Below are 26,114 nucleotides of genomic sequence, written 5' to 3' on the forward strand. Positions count from 1 at the left end.
TTCCTGGAGTTATATGTCTGTTTCCTTTGCCATATTTGGGAAGTTTTCCTTCATTATTTTTTCACACAAGCTTTTAATTTCTTGCTCTTCCTCTTTTCCTTCTGGCACCCCCACGGTTCGGATGTTGGCACATTTAAAATTGTTCCAGAGATTCCTAAGCCTCTCCTCATTTTTTTTCAACTCTTCTTTCTTCATTCTGTACTGGTTGACTGTTTTTTTCTTCCTTATGTTCCAAATCAGTGATTTGAACCCCGGTTTCCTTCCCTTCACCACGTTGTGTGGATTTTCCTTTGTTTCATTTAGCCTAGCCTTCAGTTTTTCCCTTATGCATTTGTCGTACTTAAGCATATCTGTCAAGCCTGTGAACTTCTTTATCACCAGTGTTTTGAACTCTGTTAGGTTGGCTATCTTCTCGTCGCTTAGTTCTCCCACTGGAACCTTAATCTATTCCCCCTTTTGTGCCATGCTTTTCTGTCTCCTCATCTTTACAGGCTCCTGTGTTTGTTTGCCTCTGTATCTTAGGTAGAGCTGTTGCATCTGTTATGTTGTAAGGGGCGGAGCATGTCTGTCTAGGCCTCCATCTTGGCCGGAAGTCCGCATTATGCCATTTTGGTTGAACTGTATATGAAGAAAAGCTGGTCACACGCATATATCATTGGGGAAAGGAAGTATTGATTTAACCTTTTCAGGTAATTCTGTATATTCTTTTTTGATAACTCATCAATACTCAGGAAGTGGCAATTTTTTAAAGTTCCAAAGTATAATCTTTAACCTCTCAGTGAACTTATTGTACTCTGTTACATTACAATTTGTTGGTCTGTTTTGTTTTGCACTTTGGATATTTTACCAATGCATGATTTTATAACATGATGTATTGGTCATTTGGAACATAACTGTTCCACTGAGCTATGCAAATTTTCTAAATTTATGTAACATTAAATCATCTTTTGATCATCAGAAAAGTTTTAAGTATTTAAACTTAAGCAGCACAACAGCACAAGCTATTATGCTCAGGTGGCAGGTACAAGTTTTCGCAGATTCTGCTTTTCACTTGAATTTTAACCGTTGTCAACAAATACTTGTCATTTACTGTCCTTAAAGTGACAGGCTTCACTAAAAAAATAAACAAATGAACAAATAAAACTCGTTTGCCAGAAACTAGAATTTGAGTCATTCTCTCCAGTGAAAATGGTGTTTCATGAAAAAAAAAAAAAAATTCCTAATGATTAGAACTCATTCACACATATTTTTCTTGAGTCAACTGTCATACTTTATACTTTATGCACAATTTCTATTTTGTCATATATACTATTTTTTAAAAAATATATATTTGAGGATCAATATCTAATGAAATCAATACATTTTACTGCTTAATCGAAGGTATTCCTAAGTGAAACACCATGCTTTTTCTGTTGGTGCAGTGACCACTGGTATGGCTTGGTGCCGCTACCTTGATTTTAGATAAACTGGTAGAAGTTTTACCCATTATTGGTTCTGCATTATTAGGGCAAATGTAACCACAGTGAAAAAGGCAAACGTGGTTGTACTATTGTGAAAATAATTTTGACTTTGTTGACTTTCTGAAAAGGTCTTAGGTATCTCCAGGGTTCCATTGACCACACTTGGAGAAGGACTGGTCTAGATAATTGTTGATGAGTTGTGAATATGTTCAGGTTTCTTGTAGACCAGACATGTAGGAAGCCTAAAAGTTTGAGTTAGACATCACCGTAGAGTTAATTTAATTCCACATCTTTATTAAGAAGTTGAAGAAACAGGTTTAGAGAGGTTAAGAGACGTGGTAAAGGTCATTCAGCTAAATTAGTGGCAGAACTGAAGAGATAAAACATATGGTTTAATTAATTCAGAGTTCACTTTTTCTACTAATATTGGGCAGTTGAAAAAGTTAGAGGTCATTTCAGACACATTTTTTTATATGTCTGTGGCTAGAAAGTAAGCATTTCTTTTTATGTAATAATACAGATACTGTCAAGTTGAATTCCTTAGGGGATAGATTTTTGAATTCCGTGACCCAGAACTCTATGACCAGCTTTCACCTATTTTTCCTAAAGGTCACACGTATTTATTACTGAACCAACATAGTAGTGTGGAAAAATGTTAACAAAGAGAAAAGTTATTTTTCCAGTAATTTCCCAGTAAAACACACCCATCTCTCCAGATACTAGTGGTCCAGTGATGTGGTAAGTTGTAAGCAACCCAGACAAAGCATAAATATGTGGGCCATCTCATGTGCTATTTTTTGTAGGCCTGTCTTGGTTCTTCTCCATTGACTCCTCTTGGAGTTGTGCCTGATTTTGTTACCAATTTTCATCTGAATCCATTGGGAAATGGGCCAATTCTGCTCTTGTTTCTTGACCAGGGGTCTCTCAATCCTGAAAGTGTAGTGAGAAGAAATGGCGAAGAGGAGTCAACCGCCAGCTTTCATCTATTTTTTTCACCTCTTTTTTTCATCTAATTGAATCTGAAATTGCTTGCTGTGATCAGTTGGCAGGTTATATGAGAAATTGAGTTAAGTCAGTAATTCATGTATAGTCATTGCTAAAAAAATCCCTTAAAATATACCCTTAAAAAAATCAGTATCATCAGTATGACATGTAAGAGAACAATGTATTATATGGACATGGACAATGGTGTGGGGATTGACTGGGCAGAAGAGGGCAAAGGGGGGAAAACTGGGACAACTGTAATAGAATAACAATACAAAATTTAAAAAGAAGACTATATTATATATAAAAGTGAAAAATGAGCATATTTTAGAGAATATTTCTTTTAAAAATAATTTTATTATGGAAAGTTTTAAGCATATTCAGAAAAGAAGAGCGTATGAACCACTGTGTACCCATCACTCAGATTCATCATTTAGCAACTCATGGCTAATCTTACTTTGCCTTTTTTTTAATCAATAATTATTCCCTCTCCCTCTGGATTATTTTGAGTCAGATCCCAGAGATAATTTTATCATCTGTAAACATTTCAGGAGAGAGTATTTCTTAAAACTTGTAATTACGCATATATAATGAAGTCAGGACTTGATATCTAACATAAACTTGGATTAGCCTCTTGGGAGTCTTTTCTAGCCTAACCAACAAAAAACAGAAGCCAATGAAACATCCTTTATATCCTGCCATCCTATTGTTCTTTTGCCTTATTCCTCTTTCCCTCACTCTAAACTTGAAAGAGAAGGCTCTGTTAGCTGTTTCTACTTTTTCTCTGTTCAGTCTTTTCACTGCAGTATCATTTCTGCCTCAACTACTATTCTGAAACTGTTCAGAGATTACCAGTGCCCTTCCCATTTTCAAATCCGTTGGCCTATTCTCAGTTGTCAGCAACCTCTTCTGATTCATTTGATGCTGTTGACAACCCCTTCCTGTTGAGACTTCTTGCTCCTTTGGCATGGTACTCCCTCCCAAGGTACTTTCAGTATACTTTATCCCCATTGTTTCTCATTCTTCCTTTAACATGTCAGGTTTCTGGCCTTGGTCTCATTCTCTTTTGCTGTTATATTAGTGAGTTTATGTCAGACTTGGTGCCCCCCTTTTCAAAACAATTATTTTGCAGTACCTCATTTACTATACCTATAGGAAATTAGTAGACAAAAAACTTACATGTATATGTGTGTACATGTGTATATACATGTATATTTGTCTATTTGCATGAAATTAAAAATATAGCAACCTAACATAAAAGCAAGTAATTAAAAATTGTGTGTAGTTATCATAGCAATTAAATATATTAATACTTACATCAATAGTATTTATATTATAAATATACATTTGAATTTAAGTATCCATTTTGTATTAATTATGTATTTATATATGTATTTCAGTATGTGGAAGTTTAGGTACTTCTATAAGACAGAATAAAATAACGAGATACTAATAGCCATATGTAGAATAATCATGAATGCAGCTGCTGCAAATTAAACTAACAAATAGGTATGTTATACTGGTGATTCAAATATTATGATCAGGATTTCTAACATGACTTCTTTCAAAATGATGGACACCTTTTGGTAAGGTTCCAAATAAAGGACAGTCTTCTTTTCATTTACATGGTACTGTATTTCTGGAAAACTCAAGTATATTAAAACAGTGCAAAAATATTTTGTGTATATACGTATACACACATATTGGATTAGATTTTGGGCTCATTCGACTTCTCTAAATTTACTATTTATGTTGCCTTCTATAGATCATTAATGACATCAGAATAATTTGAAATAAAAAATAAGAAGTTCTTATCCCCCTTCATATAGGAGCCATATGAATTTGTACTGTCCTTCTAGAAGGACATTTGTTTTGGCTGTACTAGTTTATTGATCTCCTTCAATTTATTCTTGAATGTTGTATGACTGTCTTTAAGTGAGACACTGAAGCTTTTTAAATTCTAAGTAAAATATACAAAGACTTAGTGAAATAATAAAAACATTTATACTGACATACTGAAACTGTAATAGTAATAAATAGTAATTTTTAAAAACATTCACAGATTCTACTCAAATTAATAGCAGTTTGTTGCATGTTTAAATGAATTTATTACAGAAATAATTTGCCTTCTCAAACATTTTAAAAAAATATTTATTTATTTTTAGAAAGAGGGGAAGGAAGGGAGAAAGAGAAGGAGAGAAACATCAATGTGTGGTTGCCTCTTGCACACCCCCAACTGGGGACCTGACCCACAACCCAGGCCTGTGCTGGTACTCAGTCCACTGAGCCACACCAGCCAGGGCCCAAACATTTAACTATCAGCATTTTTAAGGTCATATCTGTTGCAAAATGCGTAAGTAATCTTTTCACTTATAGTTTTAGATTACTGAGGTGTTGGTAATTGGTCTGTTTTGAATCTGAATTTAAATACAGGAATTTTGCTTTACTTTATGAGAGAGTTGTACCTCAGATATAGCAGTCTTTTTTATTTTACCTTCAAGGTGCTTATGAGTTTGAGGATGAGCAAAGGTTAGAAGGAAATTATTGCTGTAAAATATATTAATTATTTTGCCATAGGGAGATACCACAGAGAAATTGCTATATAGATATATAAAGAAATACCATAATGAGATACTGGAACCAGAAAAGTCAGCATTTGTGCTGTCTGTCACTACCAGAACCAATAAGTAAAGACAAGGATTGAATCTTTATGGGTACTTGATTCAGATGCTGGTGATCTGAGAAGACAGTGGGTTATGTACCATAAAAACCATCTTAATTTCTCATCTCAAACTGACCTTTTTATAAGGAGAAGAAAAAGGTAGGTAAGGAGTTTGGAAAAAAGGTTAATCAGATAGGAGTTGCAGCCCAAGGGCCATTTTCCTAGAATTCTTTTTATCTGCTGATCAACAATTCTTTACTGCATCATGGATGTTCCCTCTCTGGAAGGCAGTGGCTCAGATACCATCTCCATTTCTTGCAGACCCCCTGTGGCATAAAGTTTGAATTGCTTGTCAACCTCCTAGAGTCCCAGTTCCTAGAATTACAGCTTTCCCCATGCATTAATCACTTGTCTGTCAACTATAACTACAGCTAAAATCTTTAACTCTTGAGTTCCCCTACTAATACCTATTTGAAAACATGGCCAGAAATAACTTTCTCATATTTTTTATTAGTATAGAGTTAAGTATCTGTTGTCTATTTAGTGTTTGAATTTAAGGGAAAAAATGTCAGCTAATCAAAGTTACAACCTGAACATTAAAAATTCCCCCATATTGTATAAGATCACCTGAAATCTTTCCCTTATTTCTCCCTGCAGTAAAAATGAGACACTCCAAGTAATTATTGTATCAATATGAAAATGATTGAATTTCCATCTGTTACTCTTAGAAGTGAAAGAATAAATTCTAGGGTTCTCAAAATCCTGATGCCTAGCACACAGCCTAGACCCATTAAATCTCAGATCTTGGAGGGTGAGACCTAGATATCAGTACTTTTTCAAAGGTCCCTGGGTGATTTCAGCATACAGTTCAATTGTTGTACCTTTTTTAAATTAAATCTGTGTAAATAAAACTGTTTGTCAAATACCGAGGAAACTAACACTGGTGACCAAAATATTTTAAAAATTTAGTCTTTGTATACTAATTATTAAAACCTCCAGTGTCTCGTGAGGGAATTAAATAGAACATAATCTATGGTGGAGACTTAAGAACTACTGAAAATTATTAAAATAGTATACTCATTGCTCATTACAAAAATTTGAAGTAGAAGTTAATTTTTGAATCTAGTTTCTTGTTTCCAGGCAGGCCATATTTAAACCACTCAAAACAGGTCATTGACTGTTTTATCTTTATTTTAAAGTGCTTCTGAGATAGTTTCTATAACCTTTTTTTGTCTTTTGTTCTTTATGAAGATTCTTCATATCTAACCTAAAATGCTCTATCTTTGTATTTTACCTTCTGGAGATGAAGGACATTGGATCATTAATGTATATGTATACATACATACCTTTACATAAACACATTTTTTTAGATTATTATTTTTTAGGGACATGGAAAGGGAGGGAGAGAAACATTGATACAAAATAGAAACATCAATAGGTCGCCTCCTGCACCTGTCCCAACTGGGACTGAACCCGCAACCCAGGAATGTATGCCCTGACCGGGGAAATCAAACTGGTGACCCTTCGCTTTGCAGTACAGCACCCAGCTAACCGAGCCACACTGGTCAGGTCCATAACACATTTTTAATCCTTATAATTCATGTAATTGAAGACTGAAATTATTTATTTTAATCTAAATAGCCTCAGTTAGGTAAACTTTCTTCATTATCCAATCAGAACATTCTCCTTTGTGACTGCTATTGTAGGTCTTAGTATAAAGAAAACATTTTACATTTAGGAACCATTGTTTTACTAATGTTGCTGATAAAAAGAAGCTAGTGGTGAGGAAATGACTCAAACCAGATCAGAGACATTGGGATGAAAACAATAGAAATGGTAAAAAGGGTTTGGATTTTGGATATATTTTTTCCGTAACTTTATTGAGATGTAATTTATGTATAATAAAATATACACAAGTAAAAAACAGTTCAGAGACAGTATGGAGCACCCAGATTCTGGAAAGGCTGGGAAGGGAACAGATGGGATCAAGAGTACATGTGGAGAGAGGAATCAGCTCTGAAAAGAGTTGGGGCAAGTTCAGGTGTGGATGAAGCTATAGAAGTGTTTATAGTTGAAGAGGCAGAATATTGAGGGAATTTGTACCTTATTGCACCCCCCCGCCCATCAGCTAGACATTAGGTCATCACAAGTTTTTATAGAATGGAGGTAATATTGGGGCCTTTATTGGCGTGCTAATGTTTGGAGACAGTACTATGAACAGTGTTAGTGATCTTGTTATTTTAGTAAATATATTGATTGTTAAAGCAAATTGTTCAACTACCCTGTTCATAGATTTAGATTTTAAATATATTTACCTGACTTTTCAGAAAGCATTTAAATAGATTCTGTGAAGTAGGAAAGTGACTCTAAGTTTATCTGTGTGCTTTTTAATTATTTTTTTTATGGTTGACATTGGTTAATAACATTATACAGTCACTTAAAATCAGATTAATTAATTATCATAATTATATAGTATCTGTAAGATGTAAGTTAATATAATTGGTGCAAATACTATGCTAGTAATAATGGTGAGTGGTAAGAATGAAACAGTCTGACAACTTGAAATTCATATTCTAAGAGGAAAGAATGTCTCCATATGAAGGATATTGAATTTGCCCAAGTTTTATATAAAATTAGGAATATTCCTTCAATTATAATAAGTAGTAAATAGGAATTGGAATGTTTGGCTTGATACTGAATTTTACAATTGAACCACTGTGAAGAAACTAGGGTTCAGAATAAGAGCTGCATAACTGGAGAAAATTTTAGGGAAGTGGAAGTGATTACATTGGAAAAAAAAATAATGAGGTGATTCAGACATGTTTTCAAATATAGAAGATAGTGATAATATATCAACCAGCATTTTTTTTCAGTGAAAAGAGGGGAAAACTTGATCTTCAGCTACATTCTGAGGGATTTAGACCAGTTTGACCATTCATTTAAAACCTTTTGCCTGCCTACTATGTGGAAGCACTACGCCAAGTTCTAAGACACATCTGTGATCAGTGCAGACATAACCTCACCATCATTAAGCTTATGCTCTAGTAGGGAGACAGATGTCAATTGTTTATCATCTGGCTGTACTTCAAAGGTGTTCTGTGGGTGCTATGAGAGCAAGTTATAGGGGTAAGAGTCAGAAGGAACAGTGTAAGGTGGCAGTAAACGTTAGGATGATTATAGAATACTTGTGACTAATCAATGTTCTTTTATATCTCCTCACTGCCAAACCTAACTCATTTATTCATTGCGGAAATTCCACATAACTAAATGAAGTGAATAAGAATCTTTAATATTTCTGTCACTATTGTTGGTATTTTGATGGATGATAATTTAGTATTTTTTGTGTATGTGTGTGCCTATGTATTCTTTTTTGTGTGTCTGTATATTCTTTACAAAAATGAAATTAAAGTAAAATAACTCCTCCTCCCTCTTTTGGAAGGCCTTAAAACTTAAATGCATTTTTATTTTTATAAGGTGATTGGGAAATTTCATTCCTACATTAGGAATTTTGATTCTTGGGTTCTCTATTGCCATGGGATAACGAAAAGTAATTATCCTTAGATATTGCCAAAATACTTTGCTACAGTCCCCACTTAATAACTGTTTAATGACATAAAGGAATGTCCATTTATAATCCAAAACAAATATGTGTTTTTGCAGTGTTGTATAATATGTAACAGGTAATATAAATGTTTTTGTTTTTTAATTTTTATACAATTAAATGGTTATGAGTTATGTATTTGTTTTTCCAAGATTATTATTTAAAAGCATGGTATATTTTTGAACCCAGTAGTATTAATAAATTCATATTAATTATAGCCACATACTAATTAAAAAAATTGATAGACTTTCATAATAGTTTGAATAAACTTAATTTTTATTTTTTAACTTAATGTCTTTTTTTTAATTAAAAAAATATTTATTTTTAGAGAGAGAGGAAGGGTGGGAGAAAGAGGGAGAGAAACGTAGATGTATGAGAAACATCAATCAGTTGCCGCTAGAACACCACCAAGTGGGGACCTGGCCTGCTGCTCTTGCATGTGCCCTGACCAGGAATCGAACTGGTGATCTTTCGGCTCACAGGCCAGCACTCAATCAATCCACCGAGCTGTACCAGTTAGGGCTAAACTTAACCTTTTATTTTTGACATGTTCTTTTTATGTATTCATGTGTCTTTTTCTACTGTATTGCTGATATCCTTTTATATTCCATTGGATCTTCTTTTGTCACTTCTAGAGAATGAATGTAGTTTAGTATTTAGTGACTGTTAATTCTTTAACTATTGAAATATACTGAAGCAACTTAAGTATTTTTACTTTTCATGTATCAGCTGTCTTCTACCTTTAAAAAAATGACTTCCTAAGTGATCATTAGAATTTCATGATGTACTTTTTAGATTTTCTTTAGTGAGCAACATCAAGGAAACTGGGTTTCCCCTTTGCTTTTAATCCTCTCACTTCCCCAGTTTGTGAGGTGGTTCTTAAAAATTTGGGTAGTTTAGATCGGGGATTATTTTATTATAATGTATACCCTTGTACTTTGCCCTGTTATACTTTGATATTATCATTTGCCAAGATTATACTTTGATATTATAATTTGTACGTTGTAAATAAGGTGCTGTTTTTGTAGTACTTAGTTATGTCCCAGTAGGACCAGTGTGCTCTCTCCAGTACATATGATCCTCCTCGGACTTGGAATTTGCGGTTGCTGGGTTGCCAGTGGTAAGGTTAGAGTCTGGATAGTAATGGGACTGAGCAAATTCCTGTATGGCTATTAGCAGGCATTGAAGAATGCGGGCAGGTCGCCTGTGTCGAGAATACTTACAGAAGGTACTGCTACCTTAGATCCGGGCATGGGGGGCTGGGCTGGCCCTTGTCCTTCAACTTTGAATGAGACACATTGGCAACTGTCCAGATTGGAAATAAACCTCCTCAGGTTCCAGGCCTACCTTGGCTCGTCTGAGGGCAGTGTATGGGGATAGCAGCACCTGGGTTGATGCCTGGCTTTGCCAAAGATCAGTCTCCTGTCTTGAGAGCTATGCTGCTTATCTATTGACAGTCTGGGAGCAGACTGCAAAATACAGGTCAGGAGGTATATATGACCTGTAAAAGGATCCTCTCCTTTTCCAATTAGGCTATTCAGGGCTTGAGCTTTATTTGGTTGTTATTTGTTTAATGTTATTTTGTTATTGGTTAACAATTTTTACATCTAGTCAAAGTTAAGTAATACATTTTGTTTGAGGGAATATGGCTTGTATGAGAAAATGGCTTTTTAATGGAGTTGACTGATGCATTCATAGAAACAGCATTAGAACATTTAAAAGGTAGATTGAATACAAGGTAGTTTGATATGTAGAACACATTGGTGTTTTGTGTTCCTGAAATGTGTAGCATTTCACTGCTTTAAGATTTCATTCATTCTATTCATCTTTTCATACTCTGTTCAAAATGTGTCTCTGCGTCTCCATGTCTCCATGTCTCCTTTGTCCTGTTCCTTGTCCTTCATTCCGCTGTCAGTCCGCGTGCCTGTGAATACACTGTTAGCACTTTAAGTGTTGTTGTGCAACAGTTTACTTGTCTTTCTCCTTCAGTAAGTTGTAAACATTCTTGTGTGTTCAGGGCCTTGTACTTTGCCCTGTTATAATAGATGCTCAGTAAATGTCTATTCAGTGAATAATGAATAATTTAATTGCAAATTTACATCGCAAATGTGAACATATTGTCTACTTCTTTTACAAATTTTCTCAAATTATAAATTCTAGGTCATGTCATCCACATCAGATCTCTTGGAGAGGTGGTGAGATTGGGTTGTCAAGGGCTTAATGAGCCCAAACACCAAGAATATTGCTTAAAAAAATACCCCCAAACTAGTAGCAACAGAAAGGATATTTAAGAACCCTTTCTTTAATAATTTTGGAGGGCGTGGTACAGGATATTGGCTGAGACAGGGTTATTTCCATATGTGAAAAAAAAATTAACCTCGGCTTTTTATTACTATTAGAGTTAGAGCAATTGTTTTGAAAAATCACAAAGCTGAATTTAGTAATTTAGACACATTCCCCATTTTAAACTTCTATCTTGAGGTTTTGTGTACTATTTTTGAACAAGAGTTGAACAAGTTCGACTAAGTAAAAAGGACTGTTACACTTGTAAACAAATATATACTTGTAGGACCAATGTAAGTGTTAATAGAATTTATTTTATTTTTGAATGAAAGTTACTTTAAAGGTAGTACTTTTTTTTAAATTATAAAAGCAATGGCTATCGTTTAGAAAGTTTAAAAAATATGAAATGTGTAAAGGAGAAAAGAAAAATTATTTATAATGCCACCACTTAAAAATAAAAAGTATTGACATTTTATATACCATTTATGTAAAATGTAAAACTTAACTTACTAATTATACATAAAAATTTTATTAAAATGTTTATATAAAATTTAAAATCTTAATTTAGTTAATTCTTCTTGTCAAATCAGATAAATATGCTTTCTTCAAGGTTTTTTTTCCTAATTATCTGTAATTTATCTGGAATTTACTGTGGATCATGGTTGGAAAGGTATTTTGCAGTTGTAATATTTAGTAATTTTTCCTTTTGCTGTTGAGAAAGAAAAATCTGATCTTTTGAATTGTTATTAGAAAAGTTTTTAAAAAATTCCTCATATTCTTTATTAAAACCCCATAAATTTTTTTGAACAATATTTTTTACATTGTGTTCATTTAAAATAATCACTCTACTAATAAGTGAATGCATTCTTTTGCCAACAACAAATCAAAACAATGCAGGTATAGTTCATATTTCCATAGGTCACCACCTGGTTGCTCATCATCTAGGAACTAAGCACTGTTTTCATTTTGGTATGTATACTTCTGTATCTTTTACTGTTATTTAGAGTTTTAGGCTGGTAGAAATATGTAGTTTTATATGTGTTTTGACATAAAAGAATACTCTACAAAATGTTTTGCAGCTTCATTTTTCATGTAACAACAGGCCTTAGGTGTCAGTGTTGAAAGGTAAAGTTCCACCTTACTGTTTTTAATTGCTGTTTGACTGTCTGTAGTCCAGATATTGCATAATTTATTAAACTATTTTCTTTATTGATGGGCACATAGATTGTTTGCAGTTTTTCTCACAGTGCTACAATAAATACCCTTGTATACTAAGGAAGTGCTGGTTCAGAGAGTTTACTAGTTTATAGTCTAATAGAGCAGCTTGATGTTACTGTTGTTATCATCACTGTGATGGGTGAAAAAAGTATTTCATTATTGTTTATTGATATAATATTTTTCCTAAGGGGAAATATCAGAATTTAATGATTAGTACGGATAAAGTAGGCTTGGCTGCTTGAAACATAGGCTTTGTGTTTAAAAGGTAAAATGTTGATTTTACATAAAGAAGCACTTCATTTTTTTCCCTCCAAATCATTTTAGTTTTCATTTGACTAGAGCTGTAACACAGGGAAAAAAGTACTCTTTACTTTGGAGTTTTCAGAATTAGATGTTTTAAAGTCTTAAGACCTTGGGAAATATTCCCAAACTTGACAAAACTCATGTTGTATTCTGACTTAGAGGAATAGAGAAATAAGAATAAATTTTAAAATGGTTTGGAAGATAAGCATGTAATGGATTAATTAGAATTTAAATATATAATTAAGTGTGTAGCTTTTACAGAGTTAAATTTAAGTATTTGTATTTTCATCAGTGGTTTTGGTTAGTAGTGGCATGATCTATATGATAAGCAAACTGAAACAAATAGGAATATAGTGCTAAAAGGAAATGAACATAGGGACTTCTGGTCAAGATGGAGGAGTAGGTAAGCACTGTGCTCACCTTCTCCCACAACCACATAAAAATTACAACTGAATTCTAGAATAACCATCCTTGAGAGACATCTGAAGACTAGCTGAACAAAACTCCTACAACTAAGGGTAAAAGAAGAAACCACGTCAAGACTGGTACAGTCCACATGGAAAGGGGAGGAAGAGAGAATTACTTCCCCACGTCTCTCGGGAGGAACCTTATCATTGGCTCACCCACTTTTCTTCATGGCTTTGTGGCCTTGCTCTTTGTTCTCCCTACAGAGCAGCAGCTTTCCTTCTCTAGTTCTGTTTGTAACTGGTTTTGCTCTCACTATGTATATATAAATCTGTGGTTTTGAATAATGAGAAGGAAAAAAAGAAAAAAGAAAAAAAGAAAAGAAAGAAAAAGAAATGACCATAGAATACCCAACTAAATTCTAATTCACAGAGTTGCCTTTCATAGTGATACTTGTTGTAATGTGTCAGTTTTACTTCAGGAACTCTGTTGTGTTCATTAACATTTTGGGATAATGTACAAAACCATTGTTAAAGTAGGACACTTTAAATATGTATATTAAAATTCTACTTAAGCATATTATGATTTTTTTTGTTGTTGTTCTTTACAGAGGCAAGGTAAGGTATGTGCTAGCTTAGGAATTCTGTAGAGATGAACTAATAATGGTGCATATCTGCTTCCTTGTAAGCTTTATTTTTAGCACCTGACACTATGTTGTTCATACAGGTTCGGACCTAGCATACCTTGTTTTAGCCATTTAAGTTTAAGAGGGCATTTTCTCTGCATCTGTTCTGTCAACAAAGATTTAAATAATTCCTGTCACTGCATTAAGTGATGGCAGTATATGGATAAGCTGGATATGATTCTTAAACTAAGGAACGATTAGAATTTAACAAGGAAATGTAAAACAAAGCAGAGAGAAACTAATGCTGTATAAAGTTAACAGGTACAGAAGAGGGAGCACCTAATTCTGAAAAGGGTTATGGTGGAAGACTTCAGGGAGGTGAGATTTGCTTCATTTTTGAAGTAGTGAGTAGAAACACAGTATATGAAGAATAGGGGAGAGGCCTTTCTGGCAGAAGGAGTGCAAATTGTATGTGTGGAATGGTGACTGTTCAGTGTGCTTGGTGCACAGAATACAGGCTAAGTGCAGAAGGTATCTTTGGAGAAATTGGCCAGTTCAGTGTAGTGAGAAGGATACTGTCTGAGTACCTTCATTTTGAAAATTGGGTTGACGTGTTGATCTGTGCTGGGTGATAACTCAGCTTTCCCGGTTTTCAAGATTGCATGTGTTTCCTCTAGTGTCACTTGGAGAAACAGTTTCTATTCAGATAAGATAAGACAAAGGAATGGGGGGAGTGGGGTGTCACCTAAACCGCACAAGGACAGATGAGGAGCTGTGGTGCAGTTCAGAGTGAAACTAATTATTCTCAGTAACCTTACTCTAAAGATTAAAGTGAGTCTTGTAAATTTAGGCAGGGTAAGAGAGATAACTTTGGAATGAGTTTCACGGTTTTTTGACTTAGCAGAATTTTCATAAATACATTTCCTGTGCATTTTGAATCTGAATTTGCACTGGGCATTTTATTGGGAGTTAATGATAGGTTTAAATGCAATTATTATTAATTACCTTAATTCCTATCAGTTTCAAGTAGCTTTATATTGTTGTGGATTTATCTTGGTTTCTGTCCCTTTTACCCATATATTTGAGATGCTGGTATCTTATTGCTGCTTCAACAAAATCTTGTGTTTTAAATTTTCTTTATAGCCGATTAAAAAGAAAAATAGAAAAAGACATATGGTGAGCCAATTAGTATGGTGATGTTTACAAATGTCCTCTAAATTTTCCCTTTGCCTGCATTTATTTAGTTTACTGTGCTAAGTGAATTACTGTTTTCTTAACCAGTTTGTGGTTCTGGTTGTTGCACTTTTCATCCTTGCTCTGATAGCTCATCCCTCGATTCATGTTTCCTTTCTTTTCTTTCCCTTTTCCCTTTTAAGGCTGTTTTCCATCTGTCCTTGTTTCCCTTGCCCCATATCTATTATTTTTGTCCTTACTATCTCTTACACTGAAAACAGATTCTCTGTTTGTCTGACTGAGGATTCTGGCTGTCTTCATGAATCTTTCTGAAATCTACTTGTTGCAAATTTAGCTTTTGACAAAAGAACAAGCGATAGTCTTTGATATACCCAGGTAGTTTTTAGTCTCTCTTTCCGCAAAGTGCCTCAAGTTTTCTCCCCAAGTTTTATTTTTCTTTGTCTTTTGGGAAAGAGCTTACTGGTATAAGGTCTTGTTTTGATTTGAAATGAGAATTATTGCATGGATTACATGATTGGGTTCACTTAACTGGTAAACCCACTTGTGAAATTAGGACATTGAAATAGCCTTGTTAAATGAGGCTTTCAGCACTCCTCCCTTTGTCTTTTCCTGTATTTTGATGACAGTTCACAGGGTGGAGCTCTTTATTTTAATAATGAAATATTTTACGGAGGGACAAGTTTCTACCTCCGAGATGGCATTTGATATCTCATTTGTTGTTTTAAACATCCTATTTGCCTCACTAATACTGAAACATCTGTAATTAGACAAGGCTGTGTCTAGAGGTCAGTAAAATCGATTATTTTGACAATAAAGACATTGTTATGGCCATTTTTATTGTTAGTGTTTGCCAGCATTTTTGAAAATGTTGGAAATTACCTTTTAGATTGAAGCACAGTTACTTGTACTTCACACATATCTGTGAATCTTCGAAGTCAGGGAGAGCAAAAAGGCAGGCTTTGTTTTCGGGAGAAGTTAGATTTCTGCCTAAAGGTGAAAAAGAATATACTTCTTGTTCATCAGAGTTTGCCTTTAGTAGGATCGTGGTGGAAAGGACCTTTTATATGTGTAGATTGAGAGATCCCGAATGGGTGTGACTTTATTTGAGGGGCCGTGGGTTAAGAGAGAAGTTTGAAATAAGTAGGATTGGGCATAGAGAATGGAGATGAAGGGGAAAGCCAGAATTAGGAGTGTGCTAGTAGAATCAGGCTGGGGAAAACCAACGGACCATAGGACGGGACAGTAAGGAATAGAACAGAGTGAAAGGGACACTTGGACTTTAAGGAGGCAAAGGAAAAGAAGAAGGTGGAGCAGAGGAATTAAAGTACCAACCTGTTTGAGATGGAAAACTCTTGCTGTAGTTTGAACCCGTTATAGACAGACTGAAAGCTGTTTGTTGATTAATTTGTTAATTCTTGGAACTGGTAGAGGAGACACAAGTGTAATGATGTAAAGGAGTCACTTTGTAGTTAATTTTCCTCCGTTTTAAGTTCTTCCCCATTCTGAGGTCATGAAGATAATCTACTGAATAAACTTCTAGAAGCTTTATTATTTGCCTTTCATGTAGATTTATAAACTCCCTTACCTCCTAACCCCCTGGTGTATAATTTTTGACCATGATATGAGGGAAGGCTCATACTTAATTTTTCCAAATGTGTGTCTAGTTTTACTAGTACCCTTTATTGAAAATGTAGTCTTTCCCCTGCATCACTTTTATTCTGCATTGCTACTTCTATTGTAAGTCGTGTATTAATATGTGTATGAGTCACTGTTCTGTTTCATTGGTCTCTTTGTTTATTCAGGTGCCGTTTCCATACTGTCTTATTATTGTAGCTTTATAGTACATCTTACTTTTCCATCTAGTTCTTCTTTGAGATTGTCTTGGCTGTTCTTGGCCCTTACATTTCTCTCTAAATTTTAGAATCAGCTTGCCAAATTCTGAAAAAAAAGTTTGCTGGAATTTTAATTGAGATTGCATTGAACCTAGAAATTGCTTTGGAGAAAATTGTCTTCTCATCATAGTGCATTGTTTAATCTACTTGGGTCTTTGTTAATTTCTCTGAATGATGTTTTATAATTTTATAGTTTTTTTAAAAAAGATTTTATTTATTTACTTTTAGAGAGGGGAGAAAGGAGAGAGATACATCGATTGGTTGCCCCTTGCACGCCCCCAACTGGGGACCTGGCCCTCAACCCAAGCATGTACCCTGACTTGGAATCGAACCAGTGACCTTTGGTTCACAGGCCAGTGCTCAATCCACTGAGTCACACCAGCCAAAGTTCATAGTTTTCTCTGTAGTTGTCTTACATTACATTTTTTTCTTTTTAACTTTTATTTTCCTCTAATTTCAGATTTTCAGAATTACGAGAACAATACTTTACAAAAATCCCTGCAAATTCTTCACTCAGATTCCTTAAATGAATACCTTACCACGTTTTCTTAATCCTTTTCCTTCTCTTTCTATCTATAAACACATCTGACACTTAGAGTTTTTTGAGTGTAAGTTGTGTACTTACACCTGCTCCTTTACTCCTAAACACTTTGTCTGTATTTCCTAATTAAAAAGTCATTACCCCATATGACCACAGGTAACAGTTCAATAGTATTATTTAAAATCTGTAGCCCTTATTTAGAAATCACAAATTGTCTTAAATATATCATTCATAGCAAAAGTAAATCCCAGATCATGTGTTACATTTAGTTGTCATGTTGCTTTAGTCTCCTGTCATCTGGAACAGTTCTTATCTTCTTTTGTGTTTCATGATCTAGAAATTTTTGAATAATTCAAGCTAGCTATGTTATATAAGGCCTCTCTATTTGTGTTTGTTTAATATTTCCTCATGGTAAGATTTAGATTATACATTTTGGCAGGAGTACCACAGAAGTGGTATGATGTACCAAGAGTTTTAGTTGGTTAAGGGAGTGTCTGCCTCCTTATATATTAAGTTACTGTTTTCTGCTTCGTAATTAATAAGTATTTTTGGGAAGATGCACATATTTTTAAATTAGATTTATTTCTAGGTATTTGATATTGTTTGATGCTATTGTAAATGGTAAATTTTTAAAACTCGTTATTGAATTTTAAGGCAACACAAGTCTAAAAGGCCGCAAAAGAGAAATAAAACCGCTGCTGTTTGAACAGTGGCTAGTTACTTGCATCTTTGGCATTGTTAATCCCTGGATCTGTGTTTTCCTCTGAACTCCACACAGAGCATTCACTACACAACAATTTATCATAAAATACTTGCTTTCTACACACATTTTAGGACAAACTAATCAATACAAATACATCAAGGGCTGAACAACCTCAGTAGTGTGTGACACACATTTTGCAGATTTCTGCCAAACAAAGGAACTGAACAGAACTGTGAGCAAAGCAAGAGAGGGAGTGTTAAGGAATGACTTATTTTAAATATTAATAATTAATTCAGACAGTATTGTATTTTTTGCAAGAGAAAATTAACATTTAGTAACATGCTAAGGGGTTTTATCTCCAAAGAGATTAGCACACTGGCCAAGTGTTCTGGTAACAGCGGGGGGCTGTGAGCAGCAGGTACCCAAAATACCCAGCCTTGCAGATCCTGAAGTAGTGATGGCCTTCACTTGTCACTTCTTTTGTCAGGGGTCCAAAAAGAACTTGCAGCATGAATACCTACTGCTGAACTTCCACTCCAAGTAGCAGACTTTAAGGAGTCAAAGAGGAGTCCCCAGTGGACAAGGGAAGTAGATAAACATGTTAGATGTAAAGTTAAAGACAGTAAAACTGGATACAGCCCCCATTCAAATCCCAGAGGTGTGGGCAAGATCCCAAAAGTAGTTGTTAGATTTAAAAACTGAACATACCTCATTTCCCAAAAAACATGGTGCATAGAAAATTCAGGGGTAATTGGAAAAATCATCAGAGAAATGCTCAATGAAAATCAAGCTATTCAACTTAAACATCTCAGGGCTGAAGCACACCCTCTATTCATTCAGGCAATGATGACTTGTATCTTAGCAAAGATGCAACTGGTGAAGGTCATCAAATGGCTTTACAGGGCAACTTTTTAAACTTTCCTTCTGGGCCAAGGTTAGGCCTATGAAGATTTCAAGCAGCCCTGTAGGTCCTGTGAACAGAGGCTTCCAAAGTTCCAAGGTTTGGCTCTTCCTTCCCAGACACAAGGGCAACACACAGACTCTCCTCTCCGGTTACATTTTATATTTTGAAATATGGAAGCATATTTTAAATACTCTTAGGCATTTATTTATTAAAACGTTCTCTGCCAAGATTTCACAGTAGCTTAAAATTCAAATCAGTCTTTACATTTCTCTATTGAGTTTGCCACCTCAGTGTATCACATAAAAACACCTTCTCCAGCAGTCAAGTGTTAGCAGCATCTGTATAGTGAGCCCATTCTCAGCCTCTTTGTTCCCTAGGCCTGAGTCTGCAGGAGCTGAGCAGGACTCTTGAGAACAGGACATTGTGGACATCACTCATTCATGGAGTCACCAGGAATTAGAGTTTACTCGGCAGCATGTAACACACACATTGCTGGAAAAAAACCCCCAAAATCCCAGCCCAATAATTAATGACACACCATTGATTGCTGAATGCATCTTAGTTTTAAACATGTTAGCATGTGAAAAAAAGTGCATATTAGAATTGTTGAGATAGATAGTATTTCATTTAATCCTCACAATGACAGTTTTAAGTGGGTATTGCCCTCTTATAAATCACTAGTATATGTCATAGTTTTTTGGAGCAGCTCTTATTGAATAATCAAACCTGTGTTTGTTGACTTCTCAAATGCTGAATTTCACAATACTATAGTTAATTACCCTTTATTATTAAACATTTAGCTTATTTCTGAGTTTTTTTTCTTTTTCTGTTTTCTTCCTTTTCTCCTCCTCTTTCATTTCCTTTTTCTTCTTATTTTGGTAAATACTACTTCAGAATATATCTTTATAGGTGAAATTCTGATTATTTTCTTAAGTATAGATGTCTAGAAATAAGAATGTTAGATCAAAAATTCTAAACATTCTTAAGACTCTTGTTATATGCATATAGCCATGTTGCATTTCAAAACTATAGCTACCAGTTTACATTTTTCATAACGATGCTTAGAGATATAATTTCCACTGTAACTTATTTAGTTTTGGTTATTAAAATAACATTTTTTTCTAATACTTCTGTAAAAATGGTATCTCATTTTAATTAGGATTTTTTGGGATTACAAGATTGAAGACTTGATCACATTAATTTTATAGGAGCTTATCACTGGTGTATAAATTTCAGGCATTTTTTGTGGTTATGGGTAAATTATAAATTAAATACAGATATAATTATGAAGCTGTCAGGACATTTAAAAATTAAATTTATTGGGGTGACATTGGTTAATACAATTATATAGGTTTCAGGTATACAGTTCTACAATACATCATATGTGTATTGTATTGTGTGTTCACCACCCCAAGTCAAGTCTTCCATCACCATTTATCCCCTCTTTACCTAATAGGACATTTTTAATTACTAGATTTATTTTTCCCCCTGCAGTAGCATAAGTGCTGTATTTTTAATTGTATAAAATAATTGATGAATTAGAAAATTTTGGAATGTTAAACTTCTTATTTGATCTGTGGCTCAGTTGTGGATTCTTCTAGGTGAGACTTCATGTTTTAAAAAATTAGTGAAAAATATATATAGTGTTTATGATCCAGTTAATGCTGGAATAAAATTGTAATTGCTGTGAAGTCCAACTAAATATCTGAAAAATTAAATATTATAATAATATATGCTTTAAATGTGATAAGATGTGTTATATACTAAGTGGTAAAAAAATAAATTGGGATTTAGTGATAAAACAAAGATTCTGCAAAAATTTTTTTCTCTTGAGTTTGCTCCATTAGTAAAGAGTACTTCATGAGGTAGACTGATGTTTTTTCAGTAATTTAAGAATGAACAAATTATTTCCACTCTGATCTTTTATGAGGATCTGTTTGAATATTTGTAAAGCAGAAGCATATGGGTTAAGTATTTTATAAGATTTCTTTTGAGCCACACTAACTGCTAACAATTTCTAAATGGCTTTGAGCAATACATATTGCAGTGCATACTTGAATCTTTTGGGTGGGGAACAAAAATTGGATGTTATGTAATATTTGTTAAAATGCAGAGTGTTCCTGTGGCATAATATTTCTACTAGCAGGCTCTGATAGAAACAGATTTTTAAAAGAAAGTAGAAGAGTTGGCACAGTTTAAATGAAAGCAAATGGATGGACAAAGGAGAGCCTTGTCCTAGTGCTGTGTTATGTGGCTATGGATGAGTCATTTAACTTTTCCCAGCCTTTGTTTTTGTATTTGGAAATGAACACAACAACATGGGTCATTGATTGTTCAAATTGTAAAAACAGTCAAATTCTGATATTATTTTGAAGAGTTGGTATACTTGTTATTTGGTTCTAAGTTTTGGCTTAAGATGGATTTATTTCATGACTTGATCCAATCCAGCACATTTTAAATTATTTTGCTCTTTTGGTATTAATGTGGTGTCCTGGATGATAATGATATGGATTATCAACAACTTATTAACAAAATAAGATATAAGATTATTCTAGACTGTAAGTTAGACTCTGTAATTATTTTCTATAAAGTTAAATGAGGAGAATTTGTGCCACAAAGATTAAGATCTCTAACATGCATTTTTGTCAGTATTCCAAAAAATAACGTTTTCTGTCAAGTTTATTTAGAGTGGTAGAGCTTCTGTGATGTTTCCTGGCGATTTCGACATCTGTTTTAATCTAGCTGTAGACTCTTTATTTAGAATGTATTTAGAAGTAAAGCAAAAATACTAATGTTGGTAGATACAATAAGTGAAGAATGATGAGTGGGAAGGCCACTATCCCCTTTATATCCCCACTCTTATCAGGCATATCTGGACCCAAGGGTAGGTAGGATGATGACCATGTCCAGCCTGAAGGAGCTAGAGGAGCATGAGACCTTTGTCCATTGTCTTTTATAAGATTATAAAGGGTCTTAAGTCTGAGAGGGGAGAATTGTAAGAGTGGGGCTCTCCCCCAGAATAAATAAATTAATTTTTTAAAAAGGCAAAAAATAAAAAATAAAAGAATGATGAACAATAGTAATGGTTCTGCTAGCTTTGGGTACTTAATTTTTTTCTTTATTGTGCCATTTTAAAAATTGTGTATATATAATAAATTTGCGTATTTCTGTTAACATTTCTGTGAAACATATTTTCTTTCATGGTGATTTTAAAATTGAAAAGATTTTAAATGATTTTACTATACCTTGTGGTTAAACCTATTTCTCCTTAGGGAAACATTTCCCATTTTATATTGAAAGTTAGTGAGAATACAAATCAGTGAGAACATAATTCACTTACCTGAAATGTATTTTATGGAAAACTTTAAAATATTAAGTTAAAAACTCTTAAGTAATAACTGTGTTAAAAAAGTAGTGGGGCTTTTAAAAAAGCAATCACTAAAATGCAAATATTGTAAAATTGTCAGATTAATAAGCTTTGTTAAACATTCCCAGGACAATGATAAAAGTAACGAACAGTCAATTATTCTATAAAAGTGTTCTTCCTTGTTGAACATGAATGTCTTGTTTACATACATTTATCTGTTCTGTCTCTCCTGATACTTAATTTAAATGGTAGCACAGAAATAACCAAAAGGTATAAATCTACAAGGGCAAAGAGATTAGAAAAAGGAGGCAACAGTAGATGAGGAATTTTAGCAATTTCGTGTTGAGGAGTGTTATCTGACTTGGTTAAGCAGAGGACTCTGTATTCTAAACTTTGCAAAGGGAAAAACCAGTAAGAGGAGATTAGAGGCTAAGGGCTTTAAGAGACATCACGTACTACAGAAAGTGAGGGTAAGACTCGGGGCGAAAGATAGGGGGGTTGGTAGAAGGTTGTGTGTGAAGCGGTGAGGCCTCCCATTCCTTAACTGTCTTGCCAGAGACCTAGAAGCCTTGTTCTCTGGAAAACTAGGAAAACGAACTGTCACCAGTGGTTTAGTACTCTCCAGTTCCTTCGGATGAAGTTTACCAGGTGACAGTCTTGATTTAGTTAAACAGAACTTCTAGTCGGCATTTTAGTGCCTTCTAAATGTGAATAGAAAACTAGATGTGTTGAGGAGAGCCTTTCCAAGAAAGATAAGAACAGAAACAAAGCAGAAAAACAGCAACAAGAAAGGAGCAAAGACAATAAAAGGAAATTAAAAATGTGATTATAGCAATAAAAAAATCAATAGAAGGATTATAAAGTCAAGTGGGGACATTTCCAAGATGGTAGAATAAAGAGGTGAAGACATGGTTAATAGAAAAGAAAAACCAGAGTAGCAGTCTCATGGAGATACAATATCAAATTACAGAACTTGTAGAAAGTGAGAACAAAAACAAAGGAAGACATTTTAAAAGAAATGATAGAAATAATATGAGAACATTCTTCCGCCAGGTATATGACTTGTGCCTCTAGACCGAATGTGCACTCAGAAGTGTATAGCGTAGTGAATTCAAGCACTGCACGCTTAGCCATGTCGTCATGGAAGTTTAGAGCACCCATGAGGCAAGGTCCTTTAAGCTTTCAGCTTAGAGGCGTGAAATAAAGAGAGGTATAAAATGAACAGAATCTGAAAGGCAGAGCAGTTCTGGATGTAAAAGTATTTGTTATACCTTTAATAACCTGAAGAAAAATGACTTTCAACCTAGAATTCACGTGTGTGTGTGTGTGTGTGTGTACCTATATGTTCAATCAATCTATCATTCAAGTATGAAATAGAAGACATTTTGGGGGCATAAAGGATTTCAGTGTATATCCAGAAGAGAGCAGTGGAGGGAAGTCCCATAGCGACAGCTGGGCAGCAGGCCATGATGGGGAGCGGGGGGAGGGGCTGTCAGGGGGAGAGTAAAGGGGGCCCTGTTGTTGGTTATTTAAGCCTTTTTTAATGGTATGTTTCGATTAAAAAACCCTTTTCTTTTATCATTTTAATAACAAATTTAAGTGTATTTTTATGAAACACTATCAGTATTGAATGGAAATTGTGAGAAGATTGTATGTGCTTAATCCTACTTTAATATTAAAAACTAATGAAGGAAAAAAGCAGGTTCAAACCGTGAGTGTGAAGAAAGTCTTCCTTCATGAAGACTACTCAATAGTTCTAACGGATTCTATTCTAGGTTGGTAATTCATGTGAATTGAGACTAAATTGTAGCTGAGTTGAATTTTAATTGTTGAATAATCACAGTGTAATTAAGTCCAGAAGATGTATGAGATTATAAAAATAGTAATTGAGTACCCGAACTGCTCTAAGTTTTTGGATTCAGTTGACCTTAATAGCTGTGGACTTTATAAATAAAGTTGATACTATAAAAACTCACGATTGGATTTTGGTATAGGTTGAAAGCAGCAGCTTTAAAGGAAACCATTCATCGCTATGTTGGTAGTTAGGAATAAAGGCAAAATGCCCAAAGTGCAGTAGAGGAGAGGGTTTTCATTTTAAGATCTACTTAAAAAAAAAAAAAAAGTTTGCTTACTTTAACTCTGTTTAGGAAAACTGAAGCCTTTTGATCCTATAAATAGCATTCCTTTGTGATGTCCTGCTTTATGAACTGGTAAGTTGTATGAAGCTTTGGACCATATAATTATTATTTACATTTCATTGATTATTTTTGCTTGTGAAAAGTTAGTTATTTCATTAATTTTCTAAGTGCCTTGACAAAATCATTGTGGTCATAAAACAGTTTTCATGAGGGATCAGAGTAACACATAGATTGTGTTTGTCTCAAGTCTTTCTGTGAAAAATCAAAACCCCAGGCAGATTTTTCTACTCAGAGAACTCACCATGTAGTGTTTGATTTAACTGATTGCTTCTGAATCTACGTTTTATTGAAATCTACTTTAAAAAATTAACTCCCCTAAATCTTGCCAGCTGTTTGGTTAAACCGTGTTTTATCCATGTTTTGAGAATTTATGTTACTCTTTTTATTTTATTCAACGTATTTGTGTGAAATACCAAGTTGGATGGCAAGCAATGAATATCCTTATTTGATTTGATTCAGACAATTCTTTTTTTTGTTACAGCCTAACAGATTGTAACAATCAGAAAAATCCAGTTACTGAATAATAACCTTAAAATATGATTGCCATACTGAATTTACTAGTTAGTAGATTTATGAGATAGAGTCTCATGAAAGTAATTTCTAATTAACAATATTTATACATAAAGGATATCATTTCTTATATGATATTACCTTTTAAATCATGTTGAAATATCCGGTCAGTTTTTAAACCTGGTTCATGCATTCACTAATTATTTGCTGCTATTCTGTTCTGTCATTCTATCTGATACTGCCCTAATCATTATGTCTTTTTCCCCTCATCAGTTGGATCCTTACATGGAGTCTCTTCTTCCAGAACACAGTGATCTTTCTGATATGCATATGTAATCAGATGGCTCTTCATTGCTTGGTAGAATAAAAAAAAAATACTGTTAAGGCCTTTTATACTTTGTTATGGATCTATCTTTCCAGCTTCATCTTCCATGGTGCTTCTTTTTTCTTCTCCTCCTCAATGTACCTTACAGATTCAGCTTCACATTTTTGAATTTATGCTTTTACTTTCATTTGTTTAGAATAAACCTCCCTAATTCTCTGCTTGTTGAAATCCTTGGAACTTCAGATTCCAGCTTAAATTGCTCTCTCTCTGTAAAGTGGTCAGTCTCCCTCAGTTAACTTCCGTTATGCAGACAGGGAAATCCTGTCTTTAAAAAAAAAAAAATTAAATCATTTTTTATTTTTCAATTTCATTTGACATACAATATTAGTTTCAGGTGTACACCCCGGTGATTAGACATTATATAAAGTACTAAGTGATCATCCCGATAAATCTAGTGCCCATCTGACACCATACCTGGTGATTATAGTAGTATTGACTACCTTCCCTATGCTGAACTTCACATCCCCATGACTATTCTGTAGCAACCAATTTGTACTCCTTAATCCTGTCACTTTTTTCACCTGTCTCTCCAACCCTCCTCTCACCTGGTGACTGTCAAAATGTTCTCTGTATCTGTGAGTCTGTTTTTGTTCTGCTTGGGTTTATTTTGTGTTTTAGATTCAATTGTTGATAAATATGTATTTATTGCCATTTTATTGTTCACATTTTTATCTTTTTTTCCTTCTTTTTTAAGGAAGACTTTAAATTTTATGTAATACTGATTTGGTGGTGATGATAACCTTTAGCTTTTCCTTGTAGGGAAGCTCTTTATATGTCCTTTGATTCTAAGGACTGACCCCATGGATCAGGATTTACTTTAATGGGGGTCTGGTGCCTGATGAGTTCATTCCTTGAGTGTGTTGCTGTGGTTGGGTGGTA

At 34.2% G+C, this 26,114-nt stretch overlaps 2 protein-coding genes across 7 annotated transcripts in view; one reads left to right on the top strand and one right to left on the bottom strand.

Moving 5' to 3' along the window:
- The window catches only part of MYO6 (myosin VI), a 142,502-nt gene that overhangs the window by 15,309 nt on the left and 101,079 nt on the right, over positions 1-26,114 (top strand). The gene's annotated exons all lie outside the window — the stretch shown is intronic.
- On the bottom strand, positions 2,180-2,422 carry LOC150007338 (large ribosomal subunit protein eL39-like; the record flags this gene model as incomplete). Its single annotated transcript, XM_090280812.1, has 1 exon — positions 2,180-2,422. A coding segment is annotated over one exon (243 nt), but the record flags the coding sequence as incomplete, so codon positions are not given.

Source organism: Furipterus horrens, unplaced genomic scaffold (genome assembly GCF_987537825.1).
Source record: "Furipterus horrens unplaced genomic scaffold, mFurHor1.1.pri manual_scaffold_6, whole genome shotgun sequence".
NCBI lineage: Eukaryota > Metazoa > Chordata > Mammalia > Chiroptera > Furipteridae > Furipterus > Furipterus horrens.